General features: G+C 43.3%; 1 protein-coding gene across 3 annotated transcripts in view; it reads right to left on the bottom strand.

The window, feature by feature from the left end:
• Nucleotides 1–15,457, bottom strand: part of LOC145355952 (solute carrier family 2, facilitated glucose transporter member 11-like) — a 39,565-nt gene extending 24,108 nt beyond the window's left edge. For all 3 annotated transcript variants that reach the window (XM_080208461.1, XM_080208462.1, XM_080208463.1), the window contains exons 1-6: nucleotides 15,343–15,457; nucleotides 7,063–7,161; nucleotides 6,793–6,953; nucleotides 4,414–4,538; nucleotides 2,597–2,726; nucleotides 236–384 (exon numbers count right to left, since the gene is read on the bottom strand). In XM_080208461.1, the coding sequence (XP_080064587.1) occupies nucleotides 236–384; nucleotides 2,597–2,726; nucleotides 4,414–4,538; nucleotides 6,793–6,953; nucleotides 7,063–7,161; nucleotides 15,343–15,456 (778 nt within the window). In that variant the 5' untranslated portion in view covers nucleotide 15,457. The remainder of the gene's footprint in view (nucleotides 1–235; nucleotides 385–2,596; nucleotides 2,727–4,413; nucleotides 4,539–6,792; nucleotides 6,954–7,062; nucleotides 7,162–15,342) is intronic.
• Nucleotides 15,458–19,752: the final 4,295 nt, after the last annotated feature.

Genomic DNA, 19,752 nt, shown 5'->3' with positions numbered 1-19,752 from the left:
TTTCCCCTGATTGCTGGAAAACTAAATTAGCATCTTATCTACTGCAGGTAGATTGTGGAGTAAATTTGTTCTCTTCTCAAACTAGTTTTTTAAAATAAATAAATCTGTGCAATTATGACAATGAAAGGTTTGCTTATGGAGGAACAGAGCAGATTAGGGTAACTTTCTGTTCCTGCTATCATCAAATTCCCAGCCAATGCGAAAATTTTTATTCTCCCCTCTCTGAACCACTTACCATTCATGCACAAGTCTTTGTTCTTCCTGTCAATCAGCAAGTACCTGGGGCTCTCTGGGCACCACGGCAGACTGATGAGTTGGATTAGAGCTGGCACCGCACTCGATGCCAGCAGTAGAGGCCACAGTTTCTCATTGCCTAAAATTTCCCTGCAATTAATATTAGGAAATGGCTTCATTTTCTTATCAATACACCTTATGTTCACAACAGTCAACCAACACATTCACACTAAGCACAAATGATCAGCAATTCTGTGGTGGGACAATATTGACATATTATTCCTGTCAATGAAGTGCACATTCTGAAGAATTATTTAGAAATTAAACTGATGTATAATTAACACATTACACATATAAATATATACGTGGACATCATTTCCCAATGATTAACTTTCATTGGTAGATATATTGGTGGTAAAGTTATCAAATTTGTTAATCTGCACATTGGTGTCCCAATTTTTAAACTCTGCTTTAGCAGGTATCCTATGGTGTTTGTCACACAAAGATTTGTAAGTTATTCTATGGCAAGAGGGATAGCAGAAGAGAGCATATTTCCAATGAAGAACTGGATGTTTTCATCCAGGTTTAACTTGATATTATTTTTCTTCATTTGATGAAGAAGTTAAAAATACAGCTGTATTCACAGAGGTCATAACCCAGTTTAATCCAATACATTGAAAATAATTTCCAAGGAACCCATGAGAGCAGCCCAGATAAGTAATCTACTCCTGCATACTTTTCCTTAAATGTGTGGCACTCCTTCATTCATTACTCAGGCAATGCCAGGGTGAACTTGACCCTGCAGAGAGGAAATTTCACACCCAACTAATGAGCCCCTGGCTTCAAGGAAAAGGATATTGAATGAGCAAAGGCTTTGAGGACTATCTGGGAATCATCCAACAGATCCAGAATGCGGGCATGGCTGGCATAGCTAGCTTTTATTGCCCACCGTGCTTTTCCCTTGAGACGCCCATCTTGAACCATTGTAGTCCATGTAGTATAGTTGTATCATTGATGGCATGCCCTCCACACTGTGCTACCAGAATTCAGGTCTGTTCCATCAGTGGGACAGGAAATAGCCAAGGATGGTGATGCAGTGTCTGGGGCATTGGTTTTAAGTTATGATTCAGGAGTATGACCATGAAGTTTATTGCTTGAGTGGTCAGTATGACAGCTCTCCCAATTCTGTCACAAGCCCCGAGTTGTCAATGAAGAAATCACAGGATCGACTGGGTGGGTGTATTTTGTTGTGTCTGGTGCTTAGGTTAACGACGGGCGTGTAACTGGTTTTATTCTAGTTAGACATTATTGCAGTGGTCTAATACAACTGAGAGGCTGATCTATTTCAGAGGGCAGTTAAGAACCACTATTATCCTGTCCCTCGGATAGCACATCGATATTATACAAAGTTAGGATTATGATCACCGTCAAGATATATCAGGGGAGGTTTAGTGGTAGTATCAAGTATACACATGCAAGTAAAATAGTTCAGTGTTCCAAAGTCTGTTTTGGGAACTTAAAAGAATATTTGGAGGTTGATTTGTAATAGGTTCCTTCTGCACCTTCTTACTGAACCATTGCTTCTATAAACAGAGTTCTTCGAGATGCCATCAAGGTCATGGCTTAGAGACTGTAGTCTCTAATAGAAAGGTACTTCCACCAGTAGTCTCTCTTTGTATAACTTTGGGGGGAATTTTCCGCTCCCAATTTCAAGGGGTGGGAACAGCAGAGGAGGCGCAAAGAATAACATGCGAGTCCCAAAATGACTTTTACACCGGCAGGATTTCTCTGATCGACTGTCCCCGTTACTTCGCCAATTATAAAAGTCAGAATCCCTATTGGCATCTATTTGAATACCATTACCAGGCCTTTACACTGGGTATTCCCCAATATTAAACAGTCCCTTCTCATCAATGAGCAGGCATGAGAACAGACAGGTTCTCCCATGACTGCACCTGGTGAGCAGAACTCTCTGGAGGTACACAGGTGAGTACAGCCCCCTGGAGGAAGGAGGCCCTTCCTAGGCAGTGCCCTGGCACTGCTCAAGCACTTCCCCCAATGCCCAGGCTGTGCTGGGGATAGAACTGGGGGAGGGAGTGGCCGGGGGGTGGTGAGGTGTTCGCAGTTGGATTTGGTGAGGCGGGGGAGGAGTCCATTTTACAGAATCAGCCAGCTCTGCTGAAACTTAACATGCAGTTTTAAATGGCTGTGTCTCTCTTACAGATCTGCTTCCACTACTTTGACATTGAAATAACTATCAGAGTTTCGCATCCTATGTTCTTATAAAGCATTTTATCAGAAACACACACTTAGTCCTGTGAAACTGCACCACACATTAGGGATTATAAAACGTAGGATTTACCTAATTCCAATGGTCTGTCCCAGCACTAATCCAATTGCAGTAAACGGAGCACATGACAGAGCCACCACGCCCCGTCTTTGCTTTGGTGCGCTCTCACCGAGATACATGGGATTAATATTCAATCCCACACCTCATGCAAAAGGAAAAATTAAGTTACATGAGGCACATTTATGGATCCAACCATTCTTGACCAGTATTGTTTGTAGTTTACTCTGACTGAATATTCAATCTGTAAATTTGGTTCCGAGGTAATTTGTAATGCTGTGATATTTTGCTTGGATATTAACTGTGTGAATCATAGAATCCCTACAGTGCAGAAGGAGCCATTTGTCCCATTGAGTCTGCACCGACCACAGTCCCACCCAGACCCTATCCCCATGCATTTACCCTGACACTAAGGGGCAATTTAGCATGGACAATCCACCTAACTCACACATCTTTGTGATTAGAACAATTGGATTAATTGTAAGTTTGAAGTGGGGACTCTGATGAACAATTAACGCATGAGGTGGCATTGCAATGAAAGCAGTTAACAAATGTTATACTGCCTGCTAAATTAAATGATATGGCTGTGCCAACTGCATGGGTACACAAATTTGTTTGAGACAAGCACTGCCAGTTCTGATGACATTTAATGGGTGCAGTCGGGCTTTAAGTAGGGCAGGCTGAATTTAAATGAAATTGACATAGCAAATGCTGGAAATGTTAGTCTGACAACAGGTTATTAATTATCAATTTATATATTTGCTTTCTCTACTGCTGCCAAACCGACTTGAGTATTTCCAGCATTTTCCATGTCAATTTTATTTAAATCCAGCCTGCCCTACTTAAAGTCCGACTGCAACCCTTAAATGTAAGCTTCATCCTTGCTGCAGCAGTCGCTGGAATGGATTAAAGAGGAGTTTATGGTCAGAAAGAAGAGTGAAAATGATGCAACAGGCCAGACAGTGTGGTGTTAGGCTCTCCAACACTGCTACAAGCCTCACGTTCAAGTCTCACATCACATGTATACAAGCACATAAACCACAAATATGTAATTAAAACATTCCAAGCCACTTTACTAGAGCATTATCAAACTAAATTTGACAACACATCCTATAATGTGTTTTTTGGCCAATAGTTCAGGAGTGGGTACATGACTGGCAGGATGTGGAGGGGAGGGTGGTGGGAGGGCAAGGAAAGAGAGGAGATAGGTGTGGGATAAAGAGGGGCTACCAACTGTTTTTTTTAAATTCACTTATGGGATATGGGCAACACTGGCTAGTCCAGAATCCATCGCCTATTTCTAATTGATGCTGAGAAGATGGTGATGAGCTGCCGTCTTAGACCACTCAGTCCCTATGGTGTGGGTACCCACAGTGCTGTCAGGGAGCTAGTTCCAGGATTTTGACTCAATGACAGTGAAGGAACGATGATATATTTCCACATCAGAATGGTGAGTGACTTGGAGGGGAACCTCCAGGTGAGGGATGCCCCCAATAGGCAAAGAGGACCCCCTACAAAGTTGGAAATCCCCCCCCGCCCCACCTCAACATACCTGCTCAACAGCAGCCCACACTGTCAAAACTGCCAGGCTGCTCGTTTTACTGCCACCTTCCCAAGCAAACTGAAAAATTTCAGTGGAGGCAAATTGAGGCCCTGTAGTCACAGTCAATTGTCCACGTATAATTAGGTGGTAGCAAGTATACTAGGCAGGGTGTATAACAAACAATAAGTATACAAGGCAGGGTATATAACAGGCAGCCAAAAATATTTCTTCCATTATGTATTCCTGCCCAAGGCCAATACCCTCTAATTTGTTAGAAAAAAAATGTTACCTGAGTTTATTCCAGAAAAGAATCTCCCGATTATGATCAACTCAAAGATCTTCACCGTTCTGCTTAGCCCCATTAGCAAAGCACCAATGAGAACAAAACTGTTGTTTAACAACAGTGAATTTCTCCTTGGAGAATACAAAGTAAATGAAAATTTGTTAGTAAAATGTACTCAAAGCACGGCAGCAAGTTGCCCTTTGAAAAATATCACTAAATTTTTCTCAGTATTATCAATGGGGCTGAACAACTTATTAGTGCCTAAATTCCTCTAAATAATAAATGTGCCTGCATCTTCAGCACAGGTACTTATATTCAAGATTTGAGGTGGGATTTTTCTGGCTGATCCCCCCAGTTACAGAGGTTGCAAACAACGGGAAATAGCACTGTTAGGGGCAGAACCAGAAGTTCACACCACCAGCCAATGGCAGGCCACTTGGGCGCAGCACAACACCCAACGGTGGTGGTGGATGGCAGGCACAAAATTCTACCCTAAGAGTTTTCTCCATGAAGAATGTGAGGATTCTAAGTTGTTTATTTCCCTGGATCACCTCTGGGATTTTTATTTTGTTATTTGTTAATAGCTTGTGGCCGTTGTTGGCTAGGTCAGCATTTATTACCCATCGCTAATTGCCCTTAAGAACGTGATGGTGAACCACCTTTCTGAACCTCTGCAGTCCATGTACTTTAGATACACCATAAGAAGTCTCACAACACCAGGTTAAATGCCAACAGGTTTATTTGGTAGCAAATGCACAGATACACACACGGTCCTGCATTAATAGAGAGTTCCAGGATTTTGCCCCAAACAGCAGTGATGAAATAGTGATATAGGCCAGGATTCTCCCATGACGACTCAACTTTTCTGGTGGGTTGAGGTGAGAGATGCACATCGCCGGCCTTTTACTGGGATTTGCACATGCACTGGGAACGCATGCGCATCTCCCAGAGCTGGCGAACAGTCACCGGTCAGATCACACTGGAAACTAGTGGGAAGGCAGTTAGGTAACTTGAATCTTTTTAAAATGTATTTTAAATATGTTTTAAATCCAATTATTGTGAATTTCTGGTCCCTATAGAATATCCCACCCCACCAGGAATACTTCATTCCAGCGGAGTTCAGTGGCACACCCCGCCAGAATAAAGCCAGGGTATTTGGGGCCCACCAAGGGTCAGGCAGTGTGGCGTGTCGCCCCTTGGGCTTGGGCACCCTAGCAGTGCCAGCCTGTGCCCCCAGCATTGCCCAAGGGGAGAAGTGCCCATTCCCAGGAGACACCTTGGCACTGCCCAGTGGGCATCAGGCATGCCAAGGGGGCAGGGCCTAGGGTCAATCAGTGGGGGTGGGGGCCCCGCTGCCACTCCATAGACAGGATTTGTCTGGGATTGGGGGGTGTGGGGGGGGGGGAGGAGCAATTGGTGCAGCCTGGGAGGAGGCGTGGTCTGCCAGGGTAGGGAGGGGCATGCTCCAAGGGGATCTAACCCTGGAAGGGGGCCAGTGGGGAGAGGGTGAGGGGGGGGGTGGGCTGTACATTGGGGCGCTCTGGCACAAGGGGGTTCAGGGCTGGCACAAGAATTTTGTGGGGGCCACAACTGGTCCATGAGGTAGGGCTGGAGGTGCAACACTGCTGCGATCCCTAGTCAGCCAGCAAAAATCGAGCTGGCTAGCAAATGGTGAGTCTGACAGATGGTGACCACTGTGCATGCGCAGAGTGCCAGAACTGTCAGACTCCGAGGCAAATAGGCCCCACTCTCCTGGATTTTTAATGATATTCATGACTGGGACCTCTGCAGTGCACAGAGTACGGAGATTTGGGTGAGAAGCTGAACCAAGAAAACAGTCGGTTTCTAGAATAGTTTTCCCACCAATTCAGTAATTTTGGGAGAATCACAGCCATATTTCCAAATCAGGATGGTGTCTCTTAGAGGGCAACTTACAAACATGTTGATTCCAGGCACCTGTTGCCTTTGCTCTTTTGGCTGGTACAGGTTCTGTGTTTGGTAAATGCTGCTGTTGAATTGGATGTCCAGAAAATCAATGGTTTCAAAATGAAATTGAATAGGTATCTCAGGGAAATAATAGTGGCACAATGGTTAGCACTGCTGCCTCACAGCGCCAGGAACCTGGGTTCGATTCCCAACTTGGGCCACTGTTTGCGTAGAGTCTGCACGTTCTCCCTGTGTCTGCTTGCGTTTCTTCTGGATGCTCCCACAGTCTGAAAGACTAGTTAGGTGCATTAGGCTTGCTAAATTCTCCCCCAGTGTACCTGAACAGGCACCAGAGTGTGGCGACTAGGAGATTTTCACAATAACTTCATTGCAGTGTTAATGTAAGCCTACTTGTCGCACTAATAAATAAACTTAAAACTTTAAAACTGTAGCTCTTACCTTCCAAACCTTATGGCCATGGGTCCAGCAATAAGTGCCCCAACCAATCCTCCGACAGAGTAAGCGACCACAATAAAGGTCCAGATCAATGTGATGACCCAGTTCTCCAGCTGCGTGCCATAGCGCTCAGTCCAGGTCTCATTGATAAAGTTTTGGATGAACTGTCGTTTTGAGGATAAGAAGAAAATATGGATTTAGTTTTAATTTGCTTTTACAAGTACAGAAACAACTAACTTTTACAAGTTAACCATTGTTCTAATCTAGACTCACACTTGTTGGTGCATTGATGATTGTCAGGTTAAACCCATATTGGAAGGTGCCACCAATACTGGCAGCGAAGATAGTCAGGAGGAGACATCTGATCTGCAGCTACAAGGACACAGAGGAAATAGAAAAGATTACTTTCCAGTAGGGCTTACTTATATTGAAAGAAAGGGAAAGTGGAACTGAGCCACGACAGATCAGCCGTGATCTTATTGAATGGCGGGGCAGGCTCGAAGGGCTAGATGGCCTACTCCTGCTCCTATTTCTTATGTTCTTATGTTCTTATACATAGGGCATTTCATATTCTCAGGATGTCCCAAAGCCCTCCAGCCGTTTTTGGAAGGAGTAGTTATTATTTTAATGCAGGCAGATATGGCAATCACTTTGTACATTGGGCTGTGGCTTATTAAGTATCACTTGTCACTTTTGGATAGTGACTTTTTTTTTGGCTGTTATAGTATTTTGACCGAGTTCCTTGGTGCTGCTCAAGTGTTGTTTGTTTTAATCGCAAGAAACTTTGCTTATTTTATCAGTCTATCTTAGCAGCTGCTGTTTTGCTTGCAGAAATGATGGTGATGAAGGTGGACAGTGGAGGGTATGGATAAATTGCAGCTCCAGATTTGGAGGAGGGAGAACATTTCTTGAGGGGACAAGAAAGGCATGCATGTCTTCACTTCAGGCATTGTATATGCACCTCTTTTCACCCCATGAATCACATGCTTGGTCAAACAATCCAATCTGCACATGATAGGAGAGCCTTCTCATTCCCAGAGAGTCTGTCACATCACAATGTCATTGCTCAGAGACAGCATGAAAGTCACAATGGCATTAAGCTTTTCGAAAGCTCAACCAATCCAAGTGACTGATATAAAATCAGTCGACAATCTGTCCACGCATCAGATAAGACAAGGGACATCCTTTGCAGGAACAATGGCCAGAAATTCCATGGGGATTCTCTCAATCTCCCACTATAACATTGATGGAATATTGGTTTGAATACCAGGAATGTACATGAGCTTATTGATGCTCAATGTTGCTAGGGGTAGTTCAGGGATCTTTTAAATTATTTAGCCAAAAAAGCCAATATCACCAATCGAGCATAGCCAAAAATGAAAACTGAATTTTAAACAGTAGCAAAGGCTATCTGATGCAGTCAATGTCAACACTGCACTCCCCAAACTCCCAAATTTCCTGGCAGAGGCTATGGAGAAGAGTCTGTCTGGCAGATTCATATGATTGTTAATTCATAAGTTAGAAAACTGGCATCAGATTGGCAAGGAGATGCAAAAATGATCACTTTCAGTTGCAATTACAAGGGGAACTGAGGGGACCCCCGGTGGAATTCCAGGGTCAACATGACTGTTACTTTTCCCATGACAAGGAGTTGACAACACAGTAGAACACCCCCTCATTTCCCAAACACCAGCTTCCTAAAAAGGGATATAAATATCCATGTGGTGAACAGGCTATTGAACCTGGTTACTCTTCTTGTCAGGTTAAGTGTAGTTCAGACCATTGTAGGTGATGCCCTGGAGCGACAAACCTCCTTGTACCCACTTTGCGCAGGACCAGATATATTTGCCGGCATCAATTGCCACATCACCACAGATTCTGGCCAGAATTCTCTGGCCATTTACACCGCGGCATTCTCTGATCCCTCCAGTGGCGTACCCTCTGCCAAGGGTTTCGCGGGGTATGGCGTCGGTTCAATTTGAATTTCCATTAACAGCGGCAGGACTAGAAGATCCTGGCACCAGTGCATGACACACTGTCACTGAGAGAAACGCTGAGGGAAGGCCAGAGAATCTCGCCCTCCATTTCATGCATTTACTTTGTGTTCTCTTTCACTTCATCTTTCCTGGCACTTTATTTTTGCCCTCATTTACAGCCACTTACCTTGTGTACATACATTCTTTTAAAATTGGGTTGCTGGCCAGATTTGCCCATTGCCCATTTTAGGTTTGTTGCCGGCAGAAGACCAAAGCTGTGCTGAGAGCATATACTAATACGGGACAAATATCTCAGCACACCCATCCTTATGGGTCTAGGTTGATCCGGAAAGCAAGCAACTCCCAGGTAAGCGTTTTCTGGGATTATAAAACTGGGTTTAAGAGGACAGAGATAAAGAGTCATGGCTCGGTGGTATTGAGACCATTATTGTGATCTAAAATCAGATCACAATATCAAAGCAAGTTGCAACTAATTTCTCTCATCTAGCCTAGCCTTGGTTGAAATCTAACAAATCATAAAACACAAGCAGGTCCAATAACAACGGAGCAGTATTTCAATGCAGAAAAACATCCCAGCCTTTTGAGCATAACTCTTGTTCAGGAATGAGAGTGATTGTCCTTGATCAGAACAGCATTTGACCAAGGCAATCCAGTAAACTTGAAGTCAATAGGAATGGGGGGGTGAATTCATCACTGATTGGATTCATTCCTATATAGAAAAAGATGACCGTAGTGTTGGAGGCCAATCATCTCAGCCTTAGGACATCACTGCAGGAGCTCCTCAATTGGTGCCCTGGGCCCAATCTCTTCAGTTGCTTTATCAATGCCATTCTCATCAACATGAGGTCAGAAGTGAGATGTTCACTAATGATTAGACAGTGTTCAGTACCCCCTTAACTCCTCAGAAAATCCAGCCACCTGCATTCATTGATATCTGGATAACACTCAAGTTTATCAGCCAAAACCTGGGAACACAGAAGCTAGAGTAGGCCATTTGGCCTAATGGCTGAGCAGCCACTCCAAAGCCCTTTCCCTCACATCATCCTCAAATTCCTTTATATCATTGTTATTCAGAAATCTGTCGATCTCTGCTTTAAATATACTCAGTGACTGAGCTTCCACAGCCCTAGAGAATTCCAAAGATTCACAACCCTCTGAGTCAAAAAGAAATTCCCTCATCTCTGTACTAAGTGGGTTCTCCCTCATTTTGAAATTTTGCCCCCAGTTCTAGACTCCCAAACCAGGGGAAACATCTTACCTACGCTGTCTGTCCCTTTTGTTATTTTGTAGGTTTCATAAGAACATAAGAAATAGGAGCAGGAGTAGGCCATCTAGCCCTTCGAGCCTGCCCCGCCATTCAGTAAGATCATGGCTGATCTGTCGTGGCTCAGTTCCACATTCCCGCCCTCTCCCCATAACCCTTAATCCCCTCTCTTATCAAAAACCCATCAACCCGCGTCTTAAAGATATTTAGCGAGGTAGCCTCCACCACTTCAATCAGATCATTTCTCATTCTTCGGAACTCTGGAAGACACAGGCCCAGTTTGCCCAATTTCTCTCCATAGCACAGTCCCACCATCCGCGGAACAAATCTATTGAACCTTTATTGCATTTCCTCTACGATGATAATATTCTTCCCAAGGAAAGGGAACCAGAACTGTACACAATACTCCAGGGTTATTACTCCATAATACCAGGTTCTATGTAATTGAAGCGAGATCTCACTAATCTTGTACTCAGATTCTCTTGCAATAAGGGCTAAGATACTCATTGCCCTTCCTAATTGCATGCTACACCTGTATTTCAGTTTTCAGTGACTTATTGATGAGGACACCCAGGCACCTTATACCTGTACTGTTATTGTGGCCACATAACACACAGGAGAATTATCAATAGATCTCTCCGTGGGTTCACGAAATGGGAGTTTCCCTACTGAGCGAATGGGAACTTGGCCAATGAGAAACGAGCAGCGGGGGTTTAAAACCTACGCTCACAGTCTGGGCCATGTGTTGTAGGTACAGAATTTGGGAGTTGTGTTGCTGTAAGCGCAAATGCAGCCTTTTCTTTACATTAAATAAAGCAGTGTCACACTGGAAGACTGGCCCTGGTGAGATTATCACATCCACTTTCTAGCCTCTTACCATTTAAGAAATAACCTACACATTTGTTCCTCTGACTAAAGTGGATAACCTCACATTTTTCCCCATTATATTCCATCTGCCATGTTTTTGCCCTCTCACTAACTGTCTAAATTCTTTTTAAGCCACTGTATCATCTTCACAACATACTCTGTTCCCACATTCAAATCATTGCTATATATTGCGCACAGCCTAATTATTGATCATTGTAATATCCCATTAGCCTGCCAATGTGAGATTGACCATTTACCAGTTAACCAATCTTTCATCCAATCCAATATTACCTCCTATCCCACATGCTTTAATTTGGAGGACTTTGTCAAAAACCTTCTAAAAGTCCAAGTATATTACATCCACTGAATCCCCTTTATTAATTATTTTTGTAATATTCTCAAAAAACTCGAACTGCTTCCTGACTTCCCTAGGCTGCCTGGTGATGCGACTCAGCTCTGCCAGGGATACTGACATATCTCACTATCTGATGTTCCCTGTAGTTCCTTTCTCTGCTTTTTCAGAGGCCAGGGTACACCTGAAAGGGAAAGATGCGTCTTCCAAGCAATCCCATGACCTGTTTGGGCAATCAGTTGGCTTGCAAGGCCCTCCATCCAGTGGAAGCCCAGGCGAGGGCCACTAAGAAGGCACCAACTCCAAGGACAGCACAGAATTGAAATCTTTCCTGGGGTTAGTGAATTATTACAGGAAGTTTATTTCTAATGTAACTCTTCTGCTGCTCTGTCCACATGTTCCTGTCATCTACACCCCCCCAACCCTGGCATACCCTACTATTGAAATATCAAAGGTGGCCTTGGGTGGCGGGACGCTGCAACTGGTGGTTTTCAATAGAGTTAAACAGCAACATTTCTCCTCTAATTATTCATTCATTTTCACCCCAAAAGAGATCTTATCTTGACATGCAATACCTCCCCTTGTGGGGTTGGGGCAATACTGGCATATCAGTGGAAAGATGAAACAGAAAAACCCATTGCGTACTCACCTAGGACCCTCTTGGACACTGAGTGGGGGTATTCCCAGATCGAGAAGGAAGGATTGGCTATTGTCTTCAGTCACTTTTTCATAGTGACTGATCGTAAACCACTGCTGGGATTTTATATAGAAGACAAGACTACAACTCCCCCCATTGCCTCCATCAGATACCGAGTTAGGTCTTGTTACTGGCAGTTTATGAATACTTCCTAGAGCACCTCTCCGGGATCTGGATAGCTAACACTGAGGCACTGAGTCATCTGCCATTACCTGGAAGTCCAGCTTCTCCACCAACTATGGAAGAGGTCGTAAAGACCCTCAATGTTTTGGACACCTTGTCTGTGTCTGAGGCAAATCAAGGACTGGACATAAAAGGATTCAGTCCTGTCCAAATTAAAAACATAATATTGTACAGGGGATTCAGAGGACAACGCTCAGATGGAATGAAACTCTACTGGATGAAAAAAGATGAGCTTGGTGTTGAGGATGGCATCATCCTCTGGGGTTCCTGCGTTGTTGTCGCTTGCCCAGGGTGATATTCAATATTTATGAAATTGCACCGTAGGATTTCCCTTCCTCTCTCCTTCACTAATTAGGTGACGAGGCATTTGGCTACCTTAAGAGATTCAGATACTACTGACTTGGTTAGGGAGTGTGGGTCATGCCAAGAGAATCAAAAATCACCTCCCTCCGCTTTCCTACATCCATAGTAGTGGCCTGGTAAGCCCTGGGTGCGAGTGCATGTAGACTTCACTGGACCTATTTTGGGCTCCGTGTTCCTGATCATGGTCAACGCATATTCCAAATGGTTGAAGATTCATCGTCTGAGCTCCATCACTTCCCATGTTACCATTGAGAAACTGCAATAAAATCTCTGCACACATGGGAAACCTGTAGTCCTGGTCTCTGACAATAGCACTGTCTTTACTCGCACCAAGTTTCAGACCTTCATGCTTTCCAACTAGGACAGCACCCTATCACCCATTACCAAATTGGCTAGCTGAACAAATGGTACAAATTTTTAAACTCAGCAAGAAGAAACAACCTGCAGTGTCCATAGAGACCAGATATTTATTTGACTACAGAACTACCCCTCATACAACAACAGAAATCGCCCCAGCGGAATTATTAATGGGACAAAGGCATCAGACAATATTAAGCTCATTTTTCCTGAACCTGGCAGGGAGGATGGAATCCCAACATGGGACCAAGAACCATGATTCTGTAAAGACAGACAGAACATTCAAAACCAGCAACCCAGCCCAGTGTGAGGAACTTTGGGCAAGGTCTCTGTTATAACAGAGAAAACAGGATCCGTGTCTTATAACATAAAGTGCAGGGAAAAATTGTCAAAAACCATCTGGAGCACCTGCCGGTACAAGTCTTATTTCCAGACATAGGGATGACCAGTGCCAATGTCAAGCCATAAATGGAAGTTGACCCTATGCTGGCTCCTCCAGGTAATGAAGATACGGACACCAACATGGAAGTGGAAAAGACTGGCACCCCTACTAAAGTGAGACCTCAAGAAAAGCCAGAGTCAGCGACTTTGCGGTGCTCCCTTCGGAAGCGAATGTTCCCCATCCACTTCACACTCCTGATCCAGTCCTGCTTCCAGCTGGCCACAGGCCGACTGCTAAGTGACAGAGAAAATGCTCACTCCCTGCTAGGAGTACGGAGGAAGAAATAGACTTGAGAAGGGGGAGGAACGTTATGATGACGAATACAGGAATCATCAATAGACCTCCTCATGGATCTTGTTCAATATGAGTTCCCTTATTAGGTGTTTGGAGAAAGGGGTAGCGGGTGGTTTAAAACCAGCTGGCTCCACTCAGGCTGGCAGTCAATGAAATCGGACCCATCTGCACTCTGTAACTGTTGAACGGCATTCGGCTATCACTGTAAATAAACGGGTGATTAATGATGGAAAACTGACCTCAGTGAGTTTATTACAATGGACATATATCTGTGATTGCCCGCAAATGTAACACAGTTTGAATCTTTTCTTTGATCCTTACTAATAATCCCCCAGATTTTATGGTCAGGTAAGACTGCAGCACAGATCATGTGATTGCCCTCATTTCTCCTAAATTCCTTAGTTTAAATTTAAAGTCCTAAACTATAGCCCTCTTACAAATTAAAAGATACAGTCCTAAAGCATAATAATTACATAAACTTCACTATTGTAGCAGTATTTTATAATGAGTCTCCTGACTTCCAAAAGCCTTTCCACAACCTAAAAGGCACAAATTAGGAATGGGACATACATTCCACTTTTTGGATGAGTGGCACTCCAACAAGAAGCACAACCGTCTAGGACAAAGTAGCCAGTTTGATCAGCACTTCATCCACCACTGTAAATATTCTCTTCTTCCAGCACCCCTGTGTGTACTATCCACGAGATGCAATGCAATAACTCACCAAGGTTCCTTTGACAACACCTCTCAAACCTGCAATGTATTACCACCTAGCAGGGCAAGAACAGTCAGCAGACTGAAACAGCAGTACCTTCATATTCACTCCAACTCACAGCTGAAAGATATGGAAATAGATTGTAAGTGCTGAATCAAAGTTCTGGAACTCTGCTGAACAGTAGCATGGGAACATGCTTTGAGGTGGAAACTCTTCAAATTATCAAAAGCACTTAGGAATAAGGAAATAATGACAGGTGCTAACAATTACACATTTATTAATTCTGTAATGGAATATGGGAGTCACTGGCAATTGTTGCCCATCTCTAATTTCAGAGACAATCACATTACTGTAGACCATAAGTAGGCCAGATCAGGTAAGGACATTAGTGAACCACATAGGTTTTAACAACAATTAATAATGGTTTCATGGTCATCATTGAACTTTTAATTCAGGTTGTTATTGAATTCAAATTTCACCATCTGTTATGGTGGGATTCAAACCCAGGTCCCCAGAGCATTACCCTGGGTCTCTGGATTACTAGTTCAGCAACAATACTACGATACCAGTGCCACCAAGTGCCCTGTGAAGGAATTCAATTTTAGTTTTTTGTTTAACTTATGTCTTTTAAACACCTGGTTCTTTCATATTGTGAGACAGCATAGTGAACATTGCACATGAAACTTCAGATTTCACAAGTTCCTCACACCAACATGTAGCATTTTGAAGGTGAACTTATCAGAAGCAACTATGATGTTATCGAAAACATTTCTTGATCAGAACTTGAAAAATAATTCACAAGGACAACCTTCAATCAATTTACAGAAATTCAGTTCTTGCTCTTGGTTTTCAAGTATTTCAGCAAATAACCCAGTCCAGCTGGGACTGAGTTTGTTGGAAACGTTTAGAATTGTACCATAGAATTGGAGTTATTTTCCAGAAGAAGTTTTGCTGACTCAGTTAAAAAAAAATGTGTGTGATTTTACTCCTTCAACTGAAGAAAAGAACGTTTAACCCCTTACCAAGTTCCTGAACATCTGCGCTATTGGAATCTTCAGTCCGTCACAGCTACTGCAGTGCTCATTGACTCTGGTCAGTCTATTCAGTGTTGTTTTAACTGCTATGCATCCACACATTCTCGGGGCACATGATAAAATCCCAATTTAATGATGGCTGGATCATCTATTCATTTCACAAGCTGTTGACTCGTGAATTATTTTTCAGCTGTTTCTTCAATGCATTAACACTAAAGTTACCCATTTACAACCAGCCATCACACTGTCACTAGGCTAACTGTGGAATATTGATGTGTCTATATCTGCTGCCTGTATCCAGAACCTGCCATTACCAGAAAATCCCTAAATACCAACACACAAAAATGGGAGGCTTGTATTATTTGCATGTGTTGGTGTTCCTTCACAACTGGAACTCAAGCACTCAGTGGCCTGATCAGAAATTACAATGCAAATAAATCTTCTGATAAATTACCAGAAGCCAGAGACATATGCTCATAATAGCAATGGGCTATTAAATTTTATATTGCCAAAAGCTAAGAGACAGGCAATGCTTTGAAACAATTTAAAATTTTAAAAAATTAAAGCTGCATCAGATCCCTGGTACATTAAGATGTGATATATAATCCACCAGGGGAGTGTTCAGCTCAGTTGGATGGACCACTGGTTTGTGATGCAGAGCAATGTCAACAGCATGGGTTCAATTCCTGTACCATCTAAGGTTAACACAGTAAGAAATCTCACAACACCAGGTTAAAGTCCAACAGGTTTATTTGGTAGTAAAATGCCAGAAGCTTTCGGGGCTCTGGCCCTTCCACTTACCTGACTTTAACCTGGTGTGAGACTTCTTACTGTGTTTACCCCAGTCCAACGCCAGCATCTCCCCATCTGAGGTTATTCATGAAAGCCCTGCCTTCTCAACCTTGTCCCTTGCCTGAGGGGTTGTGATCTTCAATCACCACCAGTCAGCTCTTCCCCCTCAAAAGGGGAGAGCAGCTATGGTCATCTGGAACTATTCATCTTTACCTTTTCCTATAAGCCACCATAGCGGACCTCTAGTGGAGAGGATGTACTTCAAAAATACAAAATAACCCTCAGATCATAAAATCATTTAGGGCTGTGTCACCTTGTGGTGACACAGAAACATAGAAAAATAGAAGCAGGAGTAGGCCATTCAGCCTTTTGAGCCTGCTCTGCCATACAGTCCTCTATCACAACACCAGACACCAGTACTCTCCCCATACCCCTCAACACCTTTGAAGTCTAGAAATTTATCTATTTTCTTCTTGTGTATATTGTGTGACTTTGCTTCCACAGTCTTCTGTGGTCGAGAAGACCACTCGTTCATCACCCTCTGAGTGAAGAAAATTCTCCTCATTTCTGTCCTAAATGGCCTAGTCCATATCCTGAGACTGTGACCCCTTGTCTGGACCTCCTCACCAGAGGAATCAACATCCTTGCATCCAGTTTATCCAGCCCTATACAAATTTTATACGTTTTATTTCATTTCTGGAATGTGCACGTGGAATATGCACATTGCTTTCTAGGCCAGCATTTATTGTCCATCCATAGTTGCCCTTCAGAAGGTGGTGGTGAGGTGCGTACTTGAACCACTCCAGTCCATGAGGTGTAGGTACACCCACAGTGCTGTTAGGGAGGGAATTCTGAGATTTTAACCCAGTAACAGTGAAGGAACAGCAATATATTTCCAGGTCAGGATGGTGAGTGACTCCAGATGATGGTATTGTTAGGGCACCAGCAGAAACCCCAAAAGGTGCATTATGAAGTCAGATCAAATCCCAACAAATTTCTATTTTGACATTAGTGTAAGGATGTGATGTTTCACTCCAGATGCAATTCTACTGACAAACTGGAATGTTTTTAATCAAAACTTTATTTAACAACACAGTTTAACTACAACAAATTAGCTTAATTAGCTACAACAAATTAGCATTGTTTAAGAAGGGGAGCAGAGACTTCCCTGGGAATTATAGACCGGTGAGTCTTACTTCTGTGGTGGGTAAGGTTTTGGAAAGGATTATTAGAGACAGGATTTATAGTTATTTGGAGAGTAATGAATTGATTAGAGACAGTCAGCATGGTTTTGTAGCGGGTAGGTCGTGCCTTACTAACCTTATCGAGTTCTTTGAGAAAGTGACCAAAGAGGTGGATAGGGGTAAGGCAGTTGACGTGGTGTATATGGATTTTAGTAAGGCGTTTGATAAGGTTCACCATGGTAGGCTTCTGCAGAAAATGCAGATGTATGGGATTGAGGGTAATCTAGGTAATTGGATCAGGAATTGGCTAGCAGATAGGAGACAGAGGGTGGTGGTTGATGGTAAATATTCGTCATGGAGTTCAGTTACAAGTGGTGTGCCTCAGGGATCTGTTTTGGGGCCACTGCTGTTTGTAATTTTTATTAATGATCTGGATGAGGGTATAGTTGGGTGGATTAGTAAGTTTGCTGATGACACCAAAGTCGGAGGTGTGGTAGATTGTGAGGAAGGGTGTCATAGTTTGCAGGGTGACTTAGAAAGGTTGCAGAGCTGGGCCGCGAGGTGGCGGATGGAGTTTAATGTGGAGAAGTGTGAGGTAATTCATTTCGGTAGGAATAACAGATGTGTTGAGTATAGGGCTAACAGGAGGACTTTGAATAGTGTGGAGGAGCAGAGGGATCTAGGTGTATGTGTACATAGATCCCTGAAAGTTGGGAATCAAGTAGATAAGGTTGTTAAGAAGGCATACGGTGTCTTGGCGTTTATTGGTAGGGGGATTGAATTTAGGAGTCGCAGCGTCATGATGCAACTGTACACAACTCTGGTGCGGCCGCACTTGGAGTATTGTGTGCAGTTCTGGTCCCCACATTACAGGAAGGATGTAGAGGCGGTTTACCAGGATGTTGCCTGGTATGGAGGGGAGATCCTATGAGGAGAGACTGAGAGATTTGGGGTTGTTTTCACTGGAAAGAAGGCGGCTAAGAGGGGACCTTATTGAAACATATAAAAGATGATTAGAGGTTTAGACAGGGTGGATAGTGATAGCCTTTTTCCTAGGATGGAGAAAGCTAGCACGAGGGGGCACGGCTTTAAATTAAGGGGGGGTAGTTATAGGACTGATGTCAGGGGTAGGTTCTTTACCCAGAGGGTGGTGAGGGACTGGAATGCCCTGCCAGCTGCAGTTGTAAATACGCCTAGTTTGGGGGCGTTTAAGAGATCTGTGGATAGGTTTATGGACGAAATGGGATTGGTTTAGATTAGTGGGTTAGTGTTGTTTTTTTTAAAACGCTGGTCGGCGCAACATCGTGGGCCGAAGGGCCTGTTCTGCGCTGTAATGTTCTATGTTAACCTTTAATAATTGAACAATGTTTAAACATGACGAGAAACAATTCTTAACTGCTAACCTATTGCTGAGTTCCAATTCAAGCAATATTCCTCTTGTAGACCTGAACCCCTGCTTTAAAATTAGTTAGCAAAATACAAGCATACTTGCTTATCCAAGATTAGCAGTCTTATATCTTACAGAAACCCTTTGGCCAGACAGACACTCATTTCTTCTGGCAGCCCAAGTAGCAAATGCTTGTATTTTTAAAAAATAAAACTGAAACATTATTTCTTCCCTTCAAGCTTAGCTCCTCCCATTAAGCACATGATGCTGTCCTTGTTAAATCAATCTAAGCAAAACTGCACACTGAAACCCCAGGGGAATCCCAAGTAAACACAAATGCATTAGCTCTATTTAAAACACTCACTTCAGGCCTAAAATGAGTTAAAGGTTGTGCTAGACAAATTGGTACCCTGCAAAACAGAGCTGAATTCTAAACATACCCTTACAAGAAACACGACACACATATTTCTTAAAGGCACAGTATCCGGCCGGGCGGGGGGGAGGGCGGGTGTCTTTCGGATCTCAGTATTCCCAGGTATCTGCTGTTCCTATCCTTCTTAGATGGTCGTGAGTTTGGAAGTTGCTGCCTAAAAAGGAACATTGGTGACTTCCTGCAGTGCATTTTGTAGATGGTACACATGGCTACCATTGTTCATTTGGTAGTGGAGGGATTTAACGTTTGTGGAAGGGGTAGCAATCAAGTGGATTGCTTTATCCTGAATGATGTTGAGCTTCAAGAGAGAGAGAGAGTGTTGTTGGAGCAGCACTCCAACTGGGTGTGGCAAGTTCTGGAGCACAAGTCTTCAGTACAATTGCCGGAATATTGTCAGGACCCATATCCTTTACAGTATCCAATTCCTTCAAGCATTCAGGCAAATGGGGAGTATTCCATTATACTTCTGCCTTGTGCCTTTGTAGATGGTGAACAGGCTTTGGGGAGTCAGGAGGTGAGTTATTCACCACAGAATTCTCAGCTTTTGATCTGGTAGCCACAGTCAAGTTCAGTTTCTGGTTAATTATGTGGCTAGTTAAGTT

The sequence above is a fragment of the Carcharhinus amblyrhynchos genome, chromosome 20 (genome assembly GCF_965287045.1).
Source record: "Carcharhinus amblyrhynchos chromosome 20, sCarAmb.v2.hapA, whole genome shotgun sequence".
NCBI classification, from domain to species: domain Eukaryota; kingdom Metazoa; phylum Chordata; class Chondrichthyes; order Carcharhiniformes; family Carcharhinidae; genus Carcharhinus; species Carcharhinus amblyrhynchos.
This window is presented reverse-complemented; position numbering and strand designations above follow the sequence as displayed.